The sequence below is a fragment of the Artibeus jamaicensis genome, unplaced genomic scaffold, assembly GCF_021234435.1.
Source record: "Artibeus jamaicensis isolate MK-2021 breed Jamaican fruit bat unplaced genomic scaffold, CSHL_Jam_final scaffold_369, whole genome shotgun sequence".
Lineage (NCBI taxonomy): Eukaryota > Metazoa > Chordata > Mammalia > Chiroptera > Phyllostomidae > Artibeus > Artibeus jamaicensis.
The window spans coordinates 10,267,663-10,291,883 of NW_026522042.1; the positions used below are offsets into that span (position 1 = coordinate 10,267,663).

Sequence of the window (24,221 nt, forward strand, 5' to 3'; positions counted from 1 at the left end):
GCTGGTCCAGAGATGCTGCACCCGCACTGTCTGGGGCATGCCGACTGTGAATGGGCGCCGCTGGCCTTACACTTCTCCACTCCCCCGCCGGTTTTTCTGGGAACACTTACTAAGAAATCACCTTTGTAAGAATCTTTTATCTCAGAGTCTGTTTCCAAGGAACCCAAGCTGAGATGATGTGTTTTTCTTTTATGCAAAGCGGCTCATCATAATTAGCAGACAGCAGAATGATATCAATATAACATGTAAGTTGGGTTGGTTCATAATGGATTTATTTCCAGAATACTAATGTTCTAAAAAGTAATCAGGATCCAGCTTTCTTATAATTGATAAGAAAGCCTTAGCAATATATAAACACATTAAAAAAAACCCACCTGAATACAATTCCAATTATATAAAAATATACATGCGCAAATTTATGAGGCATTGTTAGTAACTGCAAACTACTGGGGATAACTTGGATGCCTATGCATAGGAGAGTGGCTGAATAAACTATGGCACATCCATGCAGTGGAACACAACACAGCTACGGCAAAGCGTGAGCATGAACTCTATGAACTGATACAGGGCGATTTACAGGGCATACTGCTAAGTAAATAAAATGCAAAGCCCAAAAGAGTATTTATACCCTGATATCCCTCATGCAAGAAAAGAGGGGATGTAAAACAATACATATCTGCTCATTTGTGCAAAAGAAATATAAGAAAGTTAAGCCAGCACTGGCTGGTGTAGCTCAGTGGGTTGAGTGTGGGCCTGTGAACCAACCAGAGGATCGCAGTTCGATTCCCAGTTAGGGCACATGCCTGGGTTGCAGCCCAGTTTCCAGCAGAGGACCCACGAGAGGCAACCATACACTGATATTTCTCTCCCTTTCTCTTTCCCTTCCCTTCTAAAGATAAATAAATAAAATTTAAAAAAGAAAGTTAAGCCAGAAACTAAAGAGATTGTTTACTTACAGGGATGAATGGGAAAAGGACTGAAATGGGGACTGAAAAGGGGGGTCGGAGCAGGGAGCAGGATGAAGAGGGACTGTGTCTCCTGGAGCTCTGACTGCGAGCACCACAGTAATGCTATGCGTGCCCTATAACCACCCCAGATAACAGAACACGGGGAAACCCGACAAGCGGATGAGAACACTGACAAGTGAGCCTAACTGCACTTCAACTGAATAACATAAGCACATGGACAGAGCGGAGAAGATCTAAACCAAGTGACTTTGGAAAACAGCACCTTCACTGGACGCTGTATGGCCAGAAAGGACAGAACACACTGCACTGGAGTGCCGCGATCGAGTTCGGGAAAGTGCTTCTCACCCGGGGCCAGCAATTCTGAAACTGCAATATGTTATTCTGAGCAAATAACATCGTGTAGATAATGATATCTGGGTGTCTCACTATCAGGAGAAGAAGTTACAAATAAGGAAAGGGGGACAGGGTAAATGAACCCTGTGCTATAGAACTGAAGTCAGGCATCAGTTCATACTCGTGGCTTTAAAATACAAAACAAATACAGATAGCCAGACACAGAAACACAGATGCGTGTACATGTGTAGGTCAGCGTGCATACGTGTACTTCCAAGTTGTGTCAGCTGAGAGGACCTAGAAGCAAGGACTCTGTGGAGGTAATCAGCACAACTAGCACCAACCACTCGGTTTCTAAACATCATTCTCCAACCACAAGAACCAGAGATCTGCGGAGAAATGGTTGGTTCTAAGACTAGGGTAAGAAAAATAAAGATGAGCCTGGAACCTCCTTTGGTGCCAGAAAGTAAGGAAGTGCTAAAACAAACAAACAAACAATAAATAAATAAAATAGAGGGACCTGATGTAGGAAGACAGGAGCCGTTCTGAAGGAGATTCTATTGGCTGAAGCCAGGCCAATCTGAGCAACCAACTTAGTAATGATAGTACTGGATTTTATCCTGTAAGAATCTTAAAGTCCACACTGATACGAAAAACACTTGAAAAAGTGAAGGAATGTGGAAAGGACAATTCTTCCTGTCAGTGGAATTCTGATTAATAAATGCTGGGGGAAAGAGGGAACTGGAAAGCCACCGTTAGCCGAACACTACGGTACTAACTGTAGCAGGCAAACACGCCCACGGATGATCAAAGCAGAGACAGGACTTGCATCGCCTTAAAGCAACACCCTCGGAAATGTATTAACTCAGAGTGTAATGACAGGAGCCTCACAGTGGAGAACTGTGGCAGGCACTCTTCCTAATCCACGTGACCAGAGTTAGCATCACCCATCGCCAGACACTGCGACACGGAGCCCTTGGTGTGGCGCGGTGAGAAGGATACGTCACCCCCATGTTATTCCTGGCACACTGAGAGAAAGTGCACAAAATAACAGGGCAGTGTTCACCGGAAATGCCAAGGTCAGGAAGGACGAGGCAGATTGAAAAACTGTCGTGGCTGGAGGAGACCAAGAGGTAACAGGTAAATGCAACTTCAGATCCCTGAGAGGATCCTAGAACCGAAAAAGGGTGTTAGTGGAAAAACTGGGGAAAATCAAGTAAAGTCTGTAGCTTAATTAACAGTACTATACCAATGTTAATTTTGTGTCATTGCTCATTAAATTGGATTATGGTTATGGAAGGTGTTCACATCAGGGGAAATTGGGTGAAGAGTGTGCATGAATTCTCTGTACTGTTTTTGCCCCTTTTCTAAGTCTAGAATTATTCTACAATAAAAAACGAAAGAGCCCGAAACTCTGCAAGATGCCTTTCTCTGGTATAAATGTGGCTGGTTTGGGGGCTCGCAGAACCGCGTGTGTTCACCCCCCGCCCCCCGTGGCACTGCTTCTGGGTCTCTGAGGAGCAGGCCCTGCTCTGCCTCTGCGATGGTGCCCATGTGCACGGCTCCACAGTAACCATCAGTGCTGGCAACAGACCTGCAAACCCCGCCCCTTCATCTGCTTTTAGCCCTCCTCCAACGAGGGAATGCAGACAGGCAGTGATTTTTTTTTCATCATGGGTAGCATGGGCTTCGCATGATTAATGGGTTTACCCAAGGCTGTCCCTCTGGTGGAACCGGCCTCGTTTGAAAATTCACCATTTTAGATGGCCAAGATCCGAACACAGGAATAGGTTTCAGGAGTATGGGTACCTGGCCTATTTTTCATGCTCAAGAATAAACAGAAATGGAGAAGTTAGAACCTCAAAGAACATTGTTATGTTCTTCCCAGTTCATTAAGCCTGACAACTTTTCTATGTGAAAAGGCGATTTCCTTACTTGGAGTATGCTGGAGAAACCCAATACGGGTTGTCTTCCGCGGCTTTGGCATGGCGCAGAATGGCCTCCCGGGGATTGCTGTCATCGGTCTTGTCCAAAGCGATGTTCTTCACAATGTATGACGACAGGGTGCCCCCATGGGTCCCCACCCGGCCGCCGCGACCTGTTTCAGAGGGAAGAGCCCAAGTCGGAAACTTAACAGGTGTGACGATGTATATATAACACAGCCCGCGTACACTCTGCATGTGCGACAGGGCTGGGCAGCCCCTTAAATGGATGGCAGAGTGGGTCAGAGCCTCAGGTCTGCCTGGTTTCTGTTATTCCCTGCGAGACCTTGAGCACGCCGGGGCTTCTTCAGACTTGTCTGAAGCACACGAATTTCAAGAGTACTTGAGTACTGTCCTTTCGGCTCTCATTTATGATAATCACCACCAAAGCAGGAAATCACTAAACCTCAACTTCTCAGTAACACGTTTAAATTAAAAGAGACATTTTTGTTATATCTTTGCTGTTTAATTTACATGACACCAATGTAGGAAGAATTACGAGGAGTTTGTTATATATACACCTTTAAAAAATTCCTCAGTTCTGACCTGATCACTTGAAATTCAACTAATCAAAATAACCAATATTTGTCAGCTGCCAGTTTAGTTTTCAACAAACACATCACAGGGCTCACCATCTTCCAAGCACCTTGTTGGAGAGAAAACAAATGGGCAGAACGCACTGGCTCACGTCACTTCACTGCACCGCAGTTGCGTCGGCCGACAGAGGCTTTGCGAGAGCAGGGCTGTACTCCCCACCACACCCGACATTCAGAAATGTATGGCTTTTCAGGAAGATTTTTTTAAAGACACATGAAAAGCCAAATAACACTAAAAGATAAATTTTCTAAATCAAGCTGCAAAGAGACTAACTAAATAAGGCCAGAAATAATTAGTTGCCAAAGAATTTGTATGACCAGTCATTACAACAGGAGAGAGATCTTTGGGCTGCGGTGGCTTAAGGGGTCTTAGGAAGAGGTGAGTCCAAGCTGGGAAGCTCAGAGGATGAGGAGGTTATTTTCAATGAGCAGAATGGTTTACACACAAAAATAGAGAAAGGAAAATTCAATGGGCGTTTGGGGACCTGAGTGAACCAACAGTCACACCAGGAGGCCAGAGGCGGAGAAGGGAGGTGGGGGCTCCAAAGTGTTAGAGTCGGACTGCAGAGAACGCCGAATCTCTGGCACTGCACCCAGACAGAGGCTCGTGAAGATGCGGGGGCAGCCGCCACAGAGATGCGGAGGAGTTGGGAACAGCGGCTGTGTTCCCAGTTGGGGTGCGTGCAGGGGAGGTGGGGGGAGAGTGACTTGAGATAAGCTGCCCAGTTGGAAGGGTTTTTCAATAATCCAGGCCAGAATATTATTTCAGGAAACTTGACTAGGATTGTGGCAGAGAAAATTGTCTGAAAAATATTCGAGCGGCAGGTCCCGAACTCGGGTTCAGGTGAACGAGCAAGTCCAACGCTGTAGGTCGGGGAGCCCAGGTCGGGAGGAAGCTGTGCGGTGGTAAGAGGAAGTGGGGTTCTGGGACAGGTACGCGCTGCAGTATTGCCAGTGCTGATGGCTGTCTTCCGGTGCCGACTTGGTTCAAAATTCTAAGGACTTTCATTCCTCTTCTGGGGAAAAGGGCAGCTCCACTTCACGACACGGAACCCAACGGTGGCCATGTTACGCCTTGTGTGAGAGCCATCCCTGCCTGGATTCTGCTCCGAGTGCCCGTGTGGCACACTGAGCCGACGCTGGGAGCAGCAATTTGAACAGTGGTTCCCGGGGGCCCCAGGGTTCCACCGAGGTCACCCACAGGTGACCCACAGGGCTCAGGGCAGACAGGCCGAGCAGACAGGCCTGCAGGCCTCCTCTGCACTACAGCGGGCAGCTCCCTTTCACCAGCTGCACACAGTGCATTCTGCCTCATGTATTTCAGCCAAAACTTTTGATGCTTTGAAGAAAATGTCTGAAAACACCTATTTAGTAAAATCCCTCTGAAGACAAAGAAGCATCCAGGCCCAAAAGATTGCCCCAACTCTATGTGAATTACCCCGCCCTGCCCCCCACCCCCTTTGCATGTCACCAGCCAAGTCGTAGTCACCTGGGCCTGCCACAGGGGGCTCGGGCTTGTGAGACTTCACGGGGTCCAGTCTGTCCTTCTCCAGCTGCTTCCTGGTGCTGCGCTGGCGGGGCTCGCGGAACATGGGCAAGGCGTGAGCTGTGAGAAGGCACATTTGAAAAATTTCACTGAGTAATAACCCTTCCACCCAAAATCATAGCTAAGGCATGACTGACTAAAAGATGCATACAGTCTGATTGCAACAGTCTGATCATAAGAGACCGTCTTACTGCAACCAATTAGCCAGTTCAGCTTGGGACCAGACTCACTGTTCACCCTCCCGGCAACCCGTGCCACGCAGGAAACCCTGGTGAGGCCCCCGTTTCCCAAACCCAAAGCCCGGGTGGCAGTGAGACTTGATTTCCGTGGTTTTGAGAAGAAACACTAGTGGGACAGCCTCTTCTCTCTCCTTACAGACCTAGACGCACCCATCGGATTGGCCCCAGGCTCCCTCGGATGCCTGGCAAGCACTGGAACCACTTCACACGCCTCTGAAATGTGACCACCTCTCAGGGCCCAGCCACCGGAAGGCAGGAGCACTGTCCCTCTGAAACTGGGATAAAGGTTGCTCTGAAGGCACGGGCATGAAGGCACAGGCTGCTCCCTTGATGGAGACTTGTTCCTACTTCTACGTGGGGCACAAAACAAAACAGTGAAACCAGAGCAGTGTTTGTCCAGTAACAGCTGTTCGTTTGCTCAGTGTGATAACTACATTTCAGGACGCAAACGAGTGTACGAGTTTACAAGGAAAACTGACATTCTGGGGGGGAGGGGCAGATTGCAGGGGGCTGAGGGAGGGGTTAAATGTCTCCCTTTTGACCAAAAAAAAAGCACCTGAACAATTTCTTTGGATGCCTGCATGCAGATCAAAACCTCCTTTAAAAGGGAAGGCTTTTTTCCAGAGGACCGAGAGAGGCAGGCGGGGGGATCACAGGGATCTAAAAGGAGCTTACAGTACGTATGGCAGAAATACCTGCACCCCCTCCAACATGCTTCCAGTGCCCCCGCCCTGCACCCCACGCCGGCCTGGGCCAGGACCGCACCTCGCACCCGGTAAGCAGGCCCGCCTTGAGTCAGGGGAGCTCGGGAACAGAGCTGCCTGTCCCTCTGTCCAGCAACACGACACAACAGTATTTTTAGGAGGGGGAAAAATAGCTTTTCACTTCAAACAACTGGAGGAATGTAAGTAGGCCGCATGTAATTACATGAGCCAGACGGGTTATGACACCGACTTTAACACTTCTACTCTTGCAGAAAGTGTCATGGGATCCTCCGATCGACCCTATGTTCCAAGGGAGTCGGTCTCACAGGAGACCCAGCCCCAGGGAGAAAACCCAGCAGTACAGCGCCCCCTGGGCTTTGGGCTGAGACACTGAGAGAGTCCACAGGGGCATCCACTGAGGACCAGAGCATCCAAGATTTCCTTCCTAGCCACCACCTGACACTGAGCCTCCAGGGGACAGGAATCTGCCAGATTAACAAAGTTGTGTGTTGAACCCAGAGAAGCCACTGTGTCCTGGTAAGACTTATGATCATTCCCCAGGTAGTTAATTTCACACCGAAGAGTCTCTAAGTCAGTCTAGCCCCTGGTCACGGGATTTCAGAGGGAGATGGGGGGACCCTTCCCGCAGTCTCCTCCCTCCCTGATAAGTTCAGTTGTCCAGCCTCACACTGCCAGCCAGTAACTGGACTGGACAGATCCAGCTGCCCTGATTCGAAGACCCACACTCTTTCTTGTTTATTCTTAGAACAGACTGTTATTCTCTAAAAGGCCGCGATGGAGTAATGCATTAGGCTCACACAGGCTTTTCCATTTGGGGTTGAAAGTGACATGAAACAACTCTGTGTCTGTGATGAGTCACACAAGCTAAGGGGGTTAGCTGTTGCACCACTCGCCGCCCCGTCCACGTGAAGGGGATATTTTGTAACATATGCCCGACTCTGGGGGCCTTTCCTGTCTCTGAAGCCCTGCGACCAACACCGCACCAGCACAGGAGAGGGCTGTACGATCCAGAGGCCTGTGAGCACTACTTACGGGTGATGATGTAGTCCTGGGTCAGAGTCTCGGCTTGCTTCGCCTTCCGCTGGGTTTTAACCACACACAACTTCGCTCCCCTGAGGAGGGAAAAGTGTATCATTTTCTTTACTTGGGCTTAGAAAGGGAAGTCCGTGCTGCAAGCACCAGACCGTGTTCTGTGCACACCGTCTTCCCAGTCCTCGGCGTTCTGGGGATGGCGACGGGCAGGAAGGCCCGTGTGGGAAAGCTGGCCTGCCGGTCAGCAGCTGCCACCGAGAGGAAGGGTTCCTCTAGAAGTAACTGGGCAGCAGAAAGCTGCTTTATAGAAAACTTTATAGAAATAACCTAAAATCAAAATCTTAAGGAGATATTAATAACACTAATCAACATTTTCACCCTGATGATCAGACAGAGGGTTCAAAGTTTTGTTGATGTCCCAGAGGAAAGTGATCTTTCTTTCTAGGTGGTCAAGACCCCCAGTGGCATTTGAGCACACGCATCTGGGACCACGCTGGCATGGCAGTGTGGCCGAGGGGCTGCAGCCCAGGAATGCGTGGGATTAACCACACAGCCCGCTTGCAACATGTCACTTCTCCCAGCGATACGGGCCGTCCCGTTCAGGAGAAGCAAATACAAATCCGCAGGCTTCTTAGAGATTCCAAAGACAGCGCTTCCCAAACAGGGCTACAGAATGGAGTTCACCGTTTCTTCGAGTGGAATGGGCTCCCTCTCATCCTAGTTACATTAGCATTTTCAATTTCGGTAGCAAACAAAATCCCATTTGTTCTTAAACACCACAATATATAGCTTTCTTCAATAGGACAAGGGCTCCAATCCCAGTCCCGAAAGTTCTGAAGGGAGACAGGACTGTCTGCTTCCATTCAGAGCCAAAGTGTGGTTAACAAACACTCACTAACAAAGGATGGGTTTCCTTTCCCGTAAGGCTGTGGGCCCTCAAAGCATGTTTACGGGGGGGTTCAGAGAAATGAGCATGTGAATTTTAGTACTAGCTAACCAAGGCTTACTGTAAAGAAAGAAGTATTCAACCACCGTAGCCCAGCAGAAAGGAATCGCACCATCCTTTCCCATGTCCCTCCATGTCCGTCTTTGCGCCCGTGGACAAGGGGCAGAACTGAGGGACCAACTGTGCTTTGAGTGCAGTTCTCTGAAACACACTGATGTGCTTACGCCTGGCATTTGGGGTGGGCATGGGGTTTGCAGAGGAAAGTGTCTGCTGTCCTTTCTGCTGGCAGAGAACTGCCGCCCTGCCGAACATCCCAACCAGTACCTGATGAAAGGACAGGCAGAAAGGGAACAAAACGGACCAGCCGGTCCCATTTCCTGTAAGTGGTCGGTGCCCTGCTTTGCTAATCCCTGACACGCATCACTGCTAATGCCACTGTCCCGGGTGGTATGCAAAGTGGGCAGGGCTCCCCCCTGCCCCCCACATTTCAGCTAGAGAACTGCAAATCCCCAGGAAACTTTCACTTTGAATTCTACATGGATCAAGGGTGACATCCAAATCCTCTTTAAAGCACAAAGCTAAAAGTTTGAGGCTTCACTTTGTGCCAGCTGCGTTTTCTAAAAGGGTGGCTCCCCATCAAAGGAGGAAATAAATAAAGGCAGGGTGAAATGAAGAAGCCCTGCCCCCAGCCGCTGTCGTCCCTCTGAAACAGGCATCACTTCTAAATACCTCTGACTCTTGTTGGGGTCGTAATAGACTTTGGCCAGTCCGTTTCCAGTTCCCACCATGATCTGGTTCAGCTTGGGATGCCACAGGCAGCGGACCACACTCTGAAAAGGAAAAGGCATGGTAACCAACAGGGGCCGAATACAGACTCGGAAAAGCCTGCTGGTACTCCGATGGCTAGTTTTACTAAACTGAATGCCAAATGAAACGGTCACTCTAAGTTTTAGGACGTTTTCTTCTAACCCACATGATCCTATTCCTGAAGTTAAGCTCCATAATGTCACTTCTGTGTGTGACACCATCAAAATAACAACAACGTTCCTCTCCCTACATCCTTCCTCTCTGCTCCGGACCTCTGTGAGCCCCGCCCCACCACCTCGGGGGGGCTCACAGCCTGCAGTGCCCCTCACACGGAGCTCAGTCCTGCGACCTCTGAGGCAGAGCAGGGCCTTGCTGCTCGTGCCTCCACACACACATCATGCTGCTCTGCAGAGCAGACTGAGGCCAGGTGGTTGCTGTTTTCAGCTCCCAGAGATCCAAACCTCATAAAGCTTTCTCAGGAACAACACATACTTGCAGGCACCAAAGGACCCCGCCCCATCTCCAAGACAAACCAGCAGGACAGCAGCAGAAGCAAAGCAGAGATGCAGATGCAGAGACTGGACAGGAACCTAGTGCAAAGCTGTTTAAGAGACGGGTCACAGCAGTTCTGATCCTTTCGATTCATTCCTTGTGAGGAAAGTGAGTGGTGCTCCGGGGTTGAAAAGAACCCGTGGAGCCGCTACCTGGTTTTAATTTTTGTCCCCGGCTCGAGAGCAGGGTGGGGACGGAGGGCAGGGACGGGCAAAGACGTCGCTCGAGTTGACAGGAACACACGCGAGTGCTAGGTCTGCCGCTCTCGCTGCGGTGGAGTAAGAAATGTGTGGGAGCATCACTTCCACCCGTATTAACAACCCAGCACGCACCAAGCAACGCACGAGGACGAAGGGAAAGAGAGCACAATGAGACACTGCCATTTTCTACTCTAAGAGTAAACTGAGAATCAGGGAGTTTCTGCCTCCCAGATCTGCCTCGGGTTGAACTCGCTGGTCTCTTTTCCCTAACCATCTCACTCTTGTTAAGACAGACTCCCTGGGAATCTCTGAGGTCCCTTAGATAGAAATTCTGGCTCCCACTTGACTGGCTAAAAATATGCATATAGTTTAAATGGCTGCCAAGCCTCTCCTCAGACTCCTGAAGAATAAGAAGGAAATGCAAAGGGGCCGGCAGGACTTCTAACTCGTAGCTGGCAGAACCACTGAAGAGGGCTGAAACGTCCTACTGAGAAAATATCACACCAGAATGGCTGTGTTTTCCTTGTTGGTATGAGGGAGAGTAAGCTAGATGGGTAGATTTTCACAATTTAAGTTGTCTTTCTACAATTTTTATTAAATCTATGGCGCAGGCACTTAAAGGCAAATAAATATATATTTTAATATTCACACAAATAATAGTGAGTGACTATTAACAGGAAAACTTGAAAAATCATAAATCATAAAACCATATACAGGCTGACTTTTGGGGGAGGGCCATCAATATTTTGCACATAGTCTGTACATTTCTCCCAATAAAACTGCCTGGCAGGTAGGAGGGAATTAAACGCATCGACAGTTCAGGGTCTGCAAAGCACAGCCTGAGCCGTGGGTGCTCCGCCACCGAGACTGACTTGAGAACCATCCCCAGACCCCTGGAGCCCCCGGGGTGGGACAAGGCCAGGAACGTGGGAACGTGAGCAGAGTCACAAACATGAGTCCCTAACCTGTTTCTAAAGTAAGTCCATCCAAGCCGATACTCATCTCCTTTAAGTCTCTGCTTAAGTGTTACCGCTACACAGCTGTACTCTAAACTCCCTTTAGTCTGCTTTTTCTTTTTCCATAGCATATATCACCTTTTAACACAGTATGTAATTTATTGTTAATTGTGCTTATCATCCTGCCTTTCCCACCAGAACGTATGTCCCACACGGGCAGGGACCTTGGTCTGCTTCCTGTGGCTGTGCATCCCAAGTCCCTAGACTGGAGTCTGGTGCTCAGTAAATTTTCCCTGAAGAGATGAATTAGAAGTCACAGTTCACCCGTGCCTAAATGATTGCTCCACCAACTGGAGTTGGAGATTGTTTTCAAGTTAAAATATTACTACCTATGAGGAGTAATTTTATTTCCCCAGACTATTATTATACTCAAGTACCCTACGAATGCTCTCGGGTCGGGTCTCTCCTCGTGTGGGCCTAAGAGGAATGTGCCCAAGTCAGAGGGCAAGAGGACAGAGCAAGGGGGCTTCCTCCTTCAGAAACCTCAGCCACTCACATCTGGCCCTGGAGCCAACCTTAATGGTACTAATGTTATTTCTCTTGCTTGGTTCTCTAGAGGTCTGGCTGAGCAGTCTAAGATTACTGGTTCTCGAATATGTTTTCAAGTGAGCAGGGTGCAGAATTGGAAAAGATCCACAATGTAGGCCTGGTAGATTCCACGACACCCAGCCAAACGGGCAGTTTCCAGGGGCAGCAGGTTACTGTTCCCTCTCCCTCCGTGCTGAGGGGGTAAATGTTCCAGAGAGGCACCTGCCCGGGCGAGCAGACCAATGTCTGATTGCTTTCCAGGGAGCGCAAGCTTGGGCAATGCGTCTCCATTCCTGCTCACGACCTTTGTCCTCAGAGCTCTCACACACACGCCTGGACGGTCCACGAAAGCTCTCACGGAGAAGCACATTTACACTCCTCTCCATACAGAAGCAAGGAGAGGGCAAACAAGACCCCTGGCACTCAGCAGTCACCCCAGAGCTGCGTCCATCCACTGCGGTGGTGAGTCACCACTGCAGCCACTGTGGGCTCTGTGAGCGTCTGGCTCGGGCAAAGGGTACTTATGGCTCAATTACCCTAAAGGCTGGTTATTAATCAAATACTTCAGGGATTCCAGGGCATGGAAAGAAGAAACAATTCAAAGTCAAAGGTGGGTGGGCCTTTTTTGTTTATTAATATTTATTGTGTGTGTTTAGCTAAACTTCATGAACTTTGCAGCTAATGCGGCTCCGCACTCCGCCCTGTCAAGGAAATGCATCTTATAGCAGAGAGCTGGCCACCTGCCAAACCAAACAATCCCCGAGACGGCGGCGAGGCTGGGGAGCGAGCAGAGCGGCCACGCTGCTAACTTGTCAAACACACATCCCAGGCTTTGCTTTACAACAATGGGACACGTGCCTGTGAGAAGCCCAGGGAACCATGAGAAGACAGACGAGGCTACAGCCACGTGAAAGAGTGCATTCGCTCAATCAACCACCCACCCAACTTCCTCCATCCTCTGCCCTTGAAGAGGTGCTTCTGCAGCTGCGGGTCTGATGCATTCCAACCCACAGACTTACTGAACCATGCAGCAAATGAAGAAAATGAGTCTGAATTAAAGGGCCGGAGAAGAAGGTCGTGAGGTCTACAAGGATCAAAGCGAAAGCCTTCACATATAATGTGAAGAGTTTCGAATGGCAGCAGACCACTGCAGAGCAAAGAACTAGACCCTGAAATCAGTCTGCATTGTCTTAACCCACCAATTTGCTTAGTTAAATTGATAAAACATTTTATTCTCACACTTATCTATTTCATCTTACTAAAACACATGGGACAGCTAATGTCCTCCCTCAGCTGCCTAAGCTGAACTCCACTTGAGCACTGAACTAGGTTTAGTCTTTCAAACCGAAGCCCACCTTCATTTTAGCATTCGTAGCTGACCAGGCAGAGTAACGCCCACCTGCCCCAAAGCACTCAGCCCTCGCAGCAGGCCCGAAGGGACGCAAACCAGAGCTGGAGATCTCGAGCAAGATGACAAGGAGGAAGTTACCAGACTTTACCTGCTCGACACAGGGATCTTTCTTCTCCACAGAGACCAGAGGAGAGAGGGGGGTGGGCTGGGGCAGAACACAGCACCGTGCACAGAAGGCAGTGTCAAAACTCCAAAACGGGAATTCTGGAACTACCCCTGAGCAAAAGTGAAAAGGCCATGAAAAACCCCAAGTAATTTATTTCTGTCGTTTGGGGGTTTACTCTAAGTGAAATCATGGAAGCAAATAAGGAATGGAAAATTAAACCAACGAGAGAAATAAATTCGTATTTTAGAACGTGCTGGGAAGGGAACTATTAGGTATCTGCACTGTCGTTACTTAAAGTAACTGAATCCTGACAACAATACCACAAAATTAGCAAACTTATTTCCCCTTCACAAGAAGAAAACAGGTTTGCAGGAGGCCAGGCAGCCTTCTCGAGGCCACAGGCCTGCAGCAGAGCAGCTGGGAGCACTGGGCAGGCTCCTCCCACTGGGCAGGCTCCTCCCACTGGGCAGGCTCCTCCCACCGCAACGCTGGTCCCCTTATCCGACCTCATTACACCGAGTCCTGTTTTAGAAGATGGGGAGGGAGGGATGTCGGAGAGTTTATATCACTTTCAAACTGACCTAACCCAGAAGTAGAAATCTTAGCAAGTTTATATTAAAAAGCAGATGGCATTACTAAAATCGTAAAGGAAGAAAGCCCACCACTACCCAGTTCACAAATGTTACTACAAAAGAAATCAGTGCCTGCGTAACATCTTAGGCGTCTGTAATGCACATCCAAACTCCACCCCTTTTCCACTTCACAGGCTAAGAGAAGCCCAACATGCTTCGTAATTTTATATCTGAGACCCGATTATGATGAAACACCATTTCCTGATCCTTCCCAGCTGCTGACCCACACTGTAAACCAAACTGCATCTGGTTTTTTCCTGTTTTGTTTTTGGCACTAAGTCCAAGAATGGATATGCTAACTCAGTGATTCCTGGGGAGAACAAGCGTTTGCCAGCATTTTCAAATAAAGGGCCTTGCACCTGTCCGTGAAGGAGACTGTCCACCGTCCTGCAGACTTGTCCGGGGGCAGCCTCCCGGGCATAGACTCCCTGGCACACAGGCACAGTCGTGTGCGAGCATGTTGACCCCCAAGGCTAAGAACACAGATCAAGATGTGAGTCCAAGACAAATAAAAAGAAGCCGGAGAAAATGGAAAAGTACTGGAGAAAGAACTTCAGATTTTCAAAGTTTTATTTCACAGAGAAAGAAAACCACTTCTCAGATGCAAATCCTGAGCCAGGGAGGCAGAGGGGTGAGTGAGAATTCTCCAAACTTCTCCAGGCCTTGTCCTGTCTTCCCAAGGCCTGCTTCCCCCGAATGTGGGTGATTCTGCAGCGCACACAGGCCGGGGGTCTCGGCCTCACCCTTCTGTACGTCAGGAAGCAAGCCTGTGAGCCGGCTCCAGCCTCCAATAAATAAGACTTCTCAACATCCACGTGCCCCCCACAAAGACATCCTTCGCATGCACAGACTGAAGACAGACATGCTCTCTGCTCTCCAAGTGCACACCTACCCCACCTCCTCCTCCAGCTCCTCCAGCTCCAGAGAAGCCCCGCGGTAGGGCAGGCCCGCAGCGACTGTCCCGCTTTGCTGGAAACCTCACTCCCCTCCCTTCCCCGCCCCAGCTAATCCTCTCTCCATAAACCAGACAGAATCGAACAGGAGAAAATGCCACAGCGCTTTCACCAGTCAGTGTAGGGGCTGCTACAGGACAGCCCCTGCCATAAACATTTGGGGCAGATGCACAGATCACACTTTTTAAAAACTGTCATCTAATGGTCAAATTGATTCTCACCAAGCCCACGGAAAATGCATGTATTAACATCCGTTCACCTACAGCCTTTGCTCTAAAATTAAGGTAAGTGCTAAAGTGGCAAAAATCTGGAAGCTGGTAGTTGTCCTTGGCACTAAATGAGTCCCATCTGCATCTGACAGCAAACTTGCCTAATGAATTTCATCACGGGAAAACGTTCTCAGAGAAAATGGAAAGTCTCGGGTAAGAAAATTAAACACAATTTTCTTCACCTAATTCAAAACACTAAATTTTAGTTCGGTCCAATCCTGCTATTTGAGAAGAACTTATAAAGGCAAAGAAAGCACAGATTACGACTGAAGAAAATCTGGCAATTATTCTTACCAACGAGAGTCTGGGAGCTAGAGTCCACAGAGTGAGCGACAGACACCCCGGCGGAGCCCACACCGCCGAGATCCCCCCAGGAGCTGCGCTTCCTGGAAGCTCGTCCCAACCGACACTCGGTGGAGCTTCCTGCTGCAGGCACCCAGGGCGTGCAGGTGTGCCGAGACCTGGAGCCCCTCGGCCCGAGAGGGGCCTGGTGCGCTGGAGCCTCACGCAAGGCACTTCCAGCCCCGTCTGTCTGTGTCACATGATCTCTCATGGACAGGGGTGGCAAAGCTTGGGCGGCACTACCTAAGGTCACCTCTCTCCATCGATCCACACAGAGCCAGCGGAGAGGGGCACAAAGACCGCAACCATAAATCCTGTCTTTATGTTCATGAACAAAGCGTAAGTGGAAAAAACGATTAAATCCCTAGCTACTAGATAGGAAATACAATGATCAGGGCTTGGAAATTGTCAAGTATGAAAAACCAAAAATGTAGAAGAAAAGCTAATTCTTCAAAGATGAGCTACCCAGGACACATATGGCACTGTTCACCTTCACATAGGGGAGGGAAAGACGCTTTGCAAATCAACCCTCTTATTTAGCTCTCTGGAGGTCTCACAACCTCTCTCATCCAAGACACAGCATGACCTGTCACTCCAAAAAGGGAAAAACACTGCCCTGGGAGACGTGTTCATCAGAGACCTCACTCTTTCCCACGTGATATGTAATGGTGGAAGTTTGGCCAGAGTCCTGATACAACAGCTGGAAAACTTGTTCCCAAAGATCATTCATCAGACTCAGGCTGGGAGAGGAAACACGGTCATAAAAAATTCCACAAGACATAAAGCCCCTCGCGTGGTCTTCTACCAGTGGTGAAACATGGTGCCGGGTTAGACACTTGTTACTATTGTATTATATGCGTATACATTATGCAGAGAACAGTGTGTCATTCTGAACACCTTTAAACATCTACAAAATCAAGTTCTCCCTTTCTGATGTTCTATAGAGGAGTCCAGCATGCTTCTCCATCAGAGTCGTATTATCCAGCGCCTGATTCTTCACCCGGTGTTGCCATTCATGGCAATTATGTCTATATAAGGGAATACAGATACATTGAAACACCAATTAAATAAAACACTAAACTCTTGTGTAGTGAGCAGGGGTGGGGCAGTTTCTGTTTAACGAAAAGGGAAAATGCTGACATTTCTACTGTTCAAAAAGGACCAGAAATGAAAGCAAGACAGTAAACAGCATTTCTTTGAAACTAGTGAAACCAAGAAGAAGCAGCTGCCCTTTGCTCCAAGGTTAAATGGCATTAGAAAATGGGTAACGGTTAAACCGGACAGCCCCCCTTCTGTCCTCATTCTTCTGCCTTCAGTGACGTGTGAGGCCTAAAACAGCATGTGATGGGCCCTTCATCGCAATGCACCTCCAACAACGAGATCACTGTCAGAGAGAGTCTTAGAGGAGAAGACATCTAACTGCAGGTTTGGGATGCGGATTCCTACAGTAAACACCTCAAAGAAGAGGATGCTGATAATCAAAATGACTGCACCTGAATTAGAAGTCTACAGAAATGAAGAGGTAAGTATCAGAATTTGTCTTCTCTTCTAAGGAAGAGTAATGATTGGACTTTTGAAAAAGGATAGTGACAAATTCCAACCAATAATTTTTACTTCAAAGCAGACAGTTTTCTGCAAAATAGGTCCCAGGCACAGATCATATTCATTAACATTATAACAACCAAAACACATTATACTCATTAGAGTTTTAAATTAGCAGTATTTTAAGCATCCACAGTAAATGTGTGTTTCCTCCACATGGTTATTTTTAGTAAGACTGAAAAAGGATCATCTCAAGTTTTAAAAAAGCAGACAAAATAAAGTGTTTACTTTTTTCATCAAATCTAAAATAAAACATTTATACTCTGAAGTTCCAGATTAACTTTTTAAAAGTCTATTAACAAAAAAAAACAAAACAAAGAGAGGGTGGTAGGAAACAGGCCATTACATTAAGTCCAACAAGGATATACTAGAATAAACTAAAATAAGAGGTAAAGCAAAACTAACAAACGCATTTTCCCCAAACACCCGCTACGTGCCATGTGTTATGCGGAGCATCAGAAGTATCCCTTGGCACCCGAATGGCACCAAGGAGACTCTTACCCCAGTTTGGTCACTTAAGAATCTAGAAATAGCTGAGAAGGCAGTGTCAAAGATAACAGAATGTAGAGAAAACACCCCCAAGGCAATGTTAGAGACAACAACAAAGAAGTGCGGTTCACTGAGACAAGAGAAGACTGGACAGTAACTCTGTAATCTCCATGGAGACAGAGGCTGCTGCTCGGCTGCTCTCTGCCTCCACGGGGACCAGTGTGCAGAAGGTGAGCTCTAAGAATGTGAGGCTGAAAGTAAAGAAGGAGATCTGATGGTAAGGGCCTTCATAAACGGGAATGAACTCTTTAGATGAAATCCTCTGTTCAAGTCAGTCTAATTTTCACATAGGCGAGTGAAGCTGCGGTTCTCAGGTAGGCAAGAAGGTGGACCCTGCAAGGCGATGATGATGCCAGACGGCAGCTAATTACCGTACTTTGTCATGTATAATGTGCACGCACGTTTCTGGCTCAAACTTTCAGGAAAAAAAACCTTTCATTTTAAATTCTTAATTCAATTTTTCTTTATATACTTTTTTGTATTATAAGGAATTCTAACATTTATTTTTGAACATATTATAGTACAAGAAATTTTATGTAACAAATAATTATGAAACACAAGAACAGATACAAGGTATTTCAGGTACTACCCATGTATAATGTGCATTCTTACTTTTCCCTCAAAAATTTGGGGAAAAACTGCTCATTATACACAGCAAAATGTGGTGAGCAACAGATAGGAGCTTTGTCTGTGGCGCATCCTGTCTTATTTCCTACAATATTAATGTCCCTGCAAATCGGCAGCAATCTTAGAAGATTCCTCCTAGGCACATCTGCTGAAATTTGTACTATTTCACTGTAAGTTTTCCATCACTGTTGTAATTTTTTTTTTAATTTAAAAATAGTCTTCCTTAGCCCTGGCTGGTGAAGCTCAGTGGATTGAGCGCAGGCCTGCGGACCAAATAACTGCGGTTCGATTCCCAGTCAGGGCACAGGCCTGGGCTGCGGGCCAGTTCCCAGCAGGGGACGCACAAGACGCAACCATACATTCATGTTTCTCTCCCTCTATCCTTCCCTTACCCTCTAAAGACAAATAAATAAAATCTTAAAAAAAAAAAAGTCTTCCTTGCCCTGGCTGGTGTGGCTCCGTAGATTGAGTGCCAGCCTGCGAACCAAAGGGTCACCAGTTTCGTTCCCAGTCAGGGCACATGCCTGGCATGCAGGCCAGGTCCCCAATAGGGGACATGCGAGAGGTCCACAAATTGATGTTTCTTTCTCTCTCACTTTCTCTCTCCTTCCCCTCTCTATAAATAAATAAACAAACTCTTAAAATAAGAAATAGCCTTCCTGGTTCTGGGTGAGACAGAGGCAACACACGCCACGCAGTCCCTCCCTCTGGATGCAGGTATGGAACCGGGACAAAGGCACGGAGCACCTATCTGAGGGCTCTGAAAAGTAAATGGTAGTAGGCAGACGGGGGACCTAGTCCAGAGTTCAGTGTATCACTGAAGGGGAAGTAAGTTTCCAGTTTCCCCCACGCTGGTACTCCAGCCCTTCCCCACGCCCCCACCCCCCAAATCTGTGATGAACCAAATGTCGAAATTTTAAATAAAGACAGCATTAAACAAACTGATTTTCCTTTGCCTCAGGCTTTGATACAGCCTGGCATAGCACTGTTACTAATCCCACTTTTATTTAGAATATTGGTATTTTATTCATCATTATTTTTGGCAATAATTTTGATTTTTTTAAATGTTGCACTAAAATATTATTTATCCTCATTACTGAGTTTTTTGGCACTGCCTTAAATTTTGTGCTTGAGAGCACTTTCGCCAAGATGGAGGCGTAGGTGGAAGCACTGTGCCTTCCCGCACAACCAAGTTTAAAAACAACAAAGTTTTAGCAACAAAAACGCAGCCAAACCACAGAAAATTGAACTACATGGAAGTCTGACAACAACGAACCCTTCAGCCAAACCAGTAAGAGGGGCAGAGCCAGCAGCAGAGCGGGGTCGGGCAGCAAAGATCCACCGGACCGACCCGGGCATGCGACCCAGGCAGGTAGGCATCCGTGGGCAGATCCCAGATGTGGAGAAGCGGGCGGACCCACTGAGGGCTGACCACGGTCACACATTCATGCAAAGATAAACCGGTGAAGGAGCGAGCAGTGAGACAGACCACGCAGGCTCCAGGGGCAGTAAGGAGCAGAGGGGACTGCTATTGTCCCTCTCTGACCCGCCCCCACATACAGCATCACAAACCAGCAACCTGGGTGGTCCCACCCTGGTGAATACCTATGGCTCCACTCCTCACACTTAACATACACAAACACATCAAAACATGGCTCAAGAACAACTCAGAGCCCCAGAGCCAATAAATCTAAGCAATGAAGAAATAGCCAAACTTTCAGATGCATAGTTCAAAACACTGGTGATCAGGATGCTCACAGAACTGGTTGATTTTGGTCACAAATTAGAGGAACATATGAAGGCTAAACTAATTGAAATGAAGGGAAATGCACAGGAAAACAATAGTAATGGAAAGGAAACTGGGTCTCAAATCAAAGGAGTGGACCAGAAGGAAGAAAAAAATGACCAAACAGAAAAGGATGAAGAAACAAGAATTCAAAAAAAAGGAGGAGAGGCTTAGGAACCTTCAAGGACATCTTTAAACATTCCAACATTCGAATTATAGGGGTACCAGAAGGGGAAGAGGAACAGCCACCAGTGGAACACTTATTGGAACAAATAATAAAGGAGAACTTCCCCAATCTGGCAAAGGAAACAGACTTCCAGGAAATCCAGGAGCTCAGAGAGTCCCAAAGAAGTTGGACCCAAGAAGGAACACACCAAGGCACATCATCATTACATTAGTCAAGATTAAAATGAAGGAGAGAATCCTAGAAGCAGCAAGAGAGAAGGAGACAGTCACCTACAAAGGGGTTCCCATCAGACTGTCAGCTGATTTCTCAAAAGAGACCTTACAGGCAAGAAGGGGCTGGAAAGAAGTATTCCAAGTCATGAAATCCAAAGACCTACAACCAAGATTGCTCTATCCAGCAAAGCTTTCATTTAAAATGGAAGGGCAGATAAAGTGCTTCTCAGCTAAGATCAAATTCAAGGAGTTCATCATCACCAAGCCCTTATTATAAGAAATGTTAAAAGGACTTATCTAAGAAAAAGAAGATAAAAAAACATGAACAGTGAAAGGACAGCAGACTCACAGTTATTAACAACCACACCTAAAACAAAAGCAAACTAAGAGGACAACTAGATCAGGAGCAGAACCATAGAAATGAAAATCTCATGGAGGGTTAGCAACAGGGGAGTGGGAGAAGGAGAAGGGGGAGAAGGTACAGAAAATAAGTAGCATAGACAGTAGACAGAAAATAGATGGGGGGGCAAGAATAGTAGGGGAAATATAGAATCTAAAGAACTTGTGACACATGGTCATAAACTAAAGGGGGGGAATGGTGGGGGAGGGGTATGCAGGGTGGAGGGGAATGAAGGGGGGAAACAGGACAACTGTAATGGCATAATCAATAAAATATATTTTTAAAAAAATTTTGTGCTTGAACGTGATCCTAGTCCTGTCCCTGCCTCAATCTGTAACTCACTCTATTACACAAAATGGACCACACACCTAAATGTAAAACATAAAACTTTTATTTTATTAAAATATTTTCTTTATTTATTTTTAGACAGAAGGGAGAGGAAAGAGAAAGAGAGGGAGAGAAACATCAGTGTGTGGTTGCCTCTCCTACACCCCCCAACTAGGGACCTGGCCTGCAACCCAGGCATGTGCCCTGACTGGGAATCAAACTGGTGACCCTTTGGTTCGCAGGCCAGCGCTCAATCCACTGAGCCACACCAGCCAGGGCTAAAACATAAAACTTTTAGAAGAAAATCTATGTAACCTAGGGTCCTTTGGGGAGTTCTTAGATGTAACACCAAAAGCACATTCTACAAAAGAAAAAAAACTAATAAATCAGACTTTATCAAAATTAAAATCTTTTGCTTCATAAAGGACACTTAAGGAAAAAAGTTAAACAACAACAACAGAGAGAAAATATCTGTAAATCATATATCCACCCCCCAAAAAATCTTGGCATGTAAAATATATAAAGAATATCTAAAACTTAACAGTAAGAAAACACAACCTGACTTTAAAATGATAAAAAAAACCCTGAATAGGTATTTTACCAAACATGATATAAAAATGGAAAATGAACACATGACGCTATTCAACAACATGAGCCATTAGAAAAATGCAAATTATAACCATGATGAGATACTACACCACATATATTGGAATGTATAAAGTTCAAAATGCCAACAATCAAAAATGTGGGAGAGGACAGAAAGTGAAAAATGTATATGCCATTGACGAGAATACAAAATGGTACTGCTTCTCTGAAGACTGGCTTGGCATTTTCCTATAAAAATACACCTACACTCGCCACATGGCCCAGCCAGCCTCCTCTTAGCTGGTGACCTAGAGAAATGAAAACTTAGGATCATACACAAAATCCTATGTGTGAATGCTTACAGCAGCTCTATCCATAATCTCCAAAACAGGAAATAGCCAAATGTCCCTGAACAGACAAACTGTGCTGGACAGTGGAGACTACCCAGCAATAGGATGTAACAAACTACTGCTTCACACAAATGGCCTGGATGAATCTCAAAGGCATTCATTCTGCAGAAAGACGTCGGTCTGGAAAGGGTACATCCTGCATGAGTCCACTTGGAAGGGGTTCTTAAAAAGGCACCACTGTGGTGATGATGAATAATCAGCGGGTGCTGAGGGTTGGGAGTGGGGGCAGGGCACAGGCGGGCAGTGTGGCGACAGAGGGACAGCACACAAAGGGGTTCTGGGGGGCAGCAGGACTGCTCTGTGTCCTGGCGGAGCTGTGGTGGCTATATGAAACTAAACGTGTACTGAAAAGCAGAGAAATGTACACTTTACAAAGAGACCCAATTACAGTATGATTCTTTTTAAATACTAAAAAAAAAAGCACTAAACTGGTGCCTGTCATTTTCCCCCATCTAAACCTTTGAAGACTTCCTAAGGAAGACACCAACAGTGAAAACACCATGAAATTGATGGCTTCTTTTCTCTGTCCTCTCACATACCTACTCATCTATAACCTTCAAATCCTGCAAACCACTGTCCTGAGACACCCAGAACATGAGACCTTCAGATGCAACAAGAACCGAGAAGGAACTTCATCAGGTCTCGCTGACACCAGCCCCCACCCTTGGGCAGTGTGAAGCTAATTTAGTAAGGAGTCCAGCTGAATTCCAGTGACTGTTTAAAGGGAACTCTGGTATGTGCACTGCCAGCTTCAGTATATCCCCAGAAAGGTTTTACTAATCCAGATCATGAAAGCGGCAAAAATGCAGTGGTGTTTTTCATCATAGCCCGATGGCATCTCTTTTCTTCAGTGATTAAAGAAAACGATCGTGCGGAAAGCAGTGCTGACCACTCACCATGCTTCTTGACAGTAAATACACTGTCCTGAGAGCCAGCCTGGAACTTATCTCTGGACCCTGGGAAGGGTGGAGCCAGAGAAATGCCCAGGCAACTGCTGTACTGGTGGACTATATAGGCACTAAACCGTCCCCAATTCCTCCTTTCTCCCAGGCTCCCTATCAAATACCCGTGCATCTCGGAAGACAAGGTACAACCGGTGCTCACACGCCCTGACTTCCTGGTCTCAATGAGCAAATGCTCCGTACACCTCTGACGGGTGTCCTGTCTCACTACCTGGCTGCGGGAGAACACATATTTTATTTAACAGAAGGATTTTCATTAGGATCTACCTAGAATGTGCATTGTTTAATCTTCCCAAGAAAGGAATTACAGCAAATTTCATTACACTGATACCTCTTTACTCAAAATAATACATAATTCAAAGCACCTGCTATTCCCCAATCAGTTGCCTGACTGCTTGTTAATGAAAATCAGATCACGGAAAGCCAGCGAACTCCAAGTCTAGTTTTTCCATCTTCATGTGTTCCACATGAAGAAGGTTTCACCAGATTTGAGAAGGCGGATCAACGCCAAATGTGGTCTCTGTTTCACGTTCATTTTCAGTTGGCATCTGCTCGGCTGACAGACAGCTCGAGCTCCCTCTGGGCACCAGGCCTTGAGTAATCCTGACTGGGTAAGGACCCCACCTGACTCATCTCTGGAAAACGGTTTCTAAAGAGGCGAGGTCCTGCCTGAACTGGGACTCTGCACCAGTGAGACGGATCATGAGTCCGGTCAAGTATGAGACGGGAGCACAGGTGAGTCCAGCTTCTTCAGGGACAAACCTTCACAGGTTGGTCATCTCTATATTACAACATAAGAACAAAGACACATTCCAAAGCCAGTTCTGAGGACTCCTGGAATGTCCCTTAATCTGAATGACCTTTCTGTTCTCCCCCATATGCACAATAATGAAAGACGACTGTCGGAACGGTCAGCATGTCCCCGACACTAATAAATTAAGATAAACAACTAGCTTCATGGAGGGTCTATTACTTTATGGCCCTGTTATACATTTATTCTTCCTCTTCAATCTCTTTGGATTTAAAATCTCAATATTCTCTCCAAATAAGAACATAAAAACTTTTAATGTGAAATAAAAGTGGCAATAGTTTCATTTCGTATGGTATGTCACTTTATGTTAACACATATAATAATTTTCTTGGACATAAAAATTTATTAATTTAAATGTCATATCTGGGAGTAATCTATGGGTGATGTGGGTTACATTTGATATTTAATTTCTTAATAACCTTTTCTTCATTGTCAACTGCTGGAATTTAATCTGTACTATTTTTGTAATCATAAAAATACAATTAAGATACAAAAAGCTAATCTGATAATCTGCATTGATATGTATATATGAAGAATCAGTTCTAATAAGGTAAAGAAAAATACTTTAAACTCATGTTTC

At 46.6% G+C, this 24,221-nt stretch overlaps 1 protein-coding gene across 2 annotated transcripts in view; it reads right to left on the minus strand.

The window, feature by feature from the left end:
* Positions 1-24,221, minus strand: part of WDR70 (WD repeat domain 70) — a 235,032-nt gene that overhangs the window by 11,800 nt on the left and 199,011 nt on the right. For both annotated transcript variants that reach the window (XM_053657359.1, XM_053657358.1), the window contains exons 14-17: positions 9,097-9,197; positions 7,422-7,501; positions 5,369-5,485; positions 3,237-3,399 (exon numbers count right to left, since the gene is read on the minus strand). In XM_053657359.1, the coding sequence (XP_053513334.1) occupies positions 3,237-3,399; positions 5,369-5,485; positions 7,422-7,501; positions 9,097-9,197 (461 nt within the window). The remainder of the gene's footprint in view (positions 1-3,236; positions 3,400-5,368; positions 5,486-7,421; positions 7,502-9,096; positions 9,198-24,221) is intronic.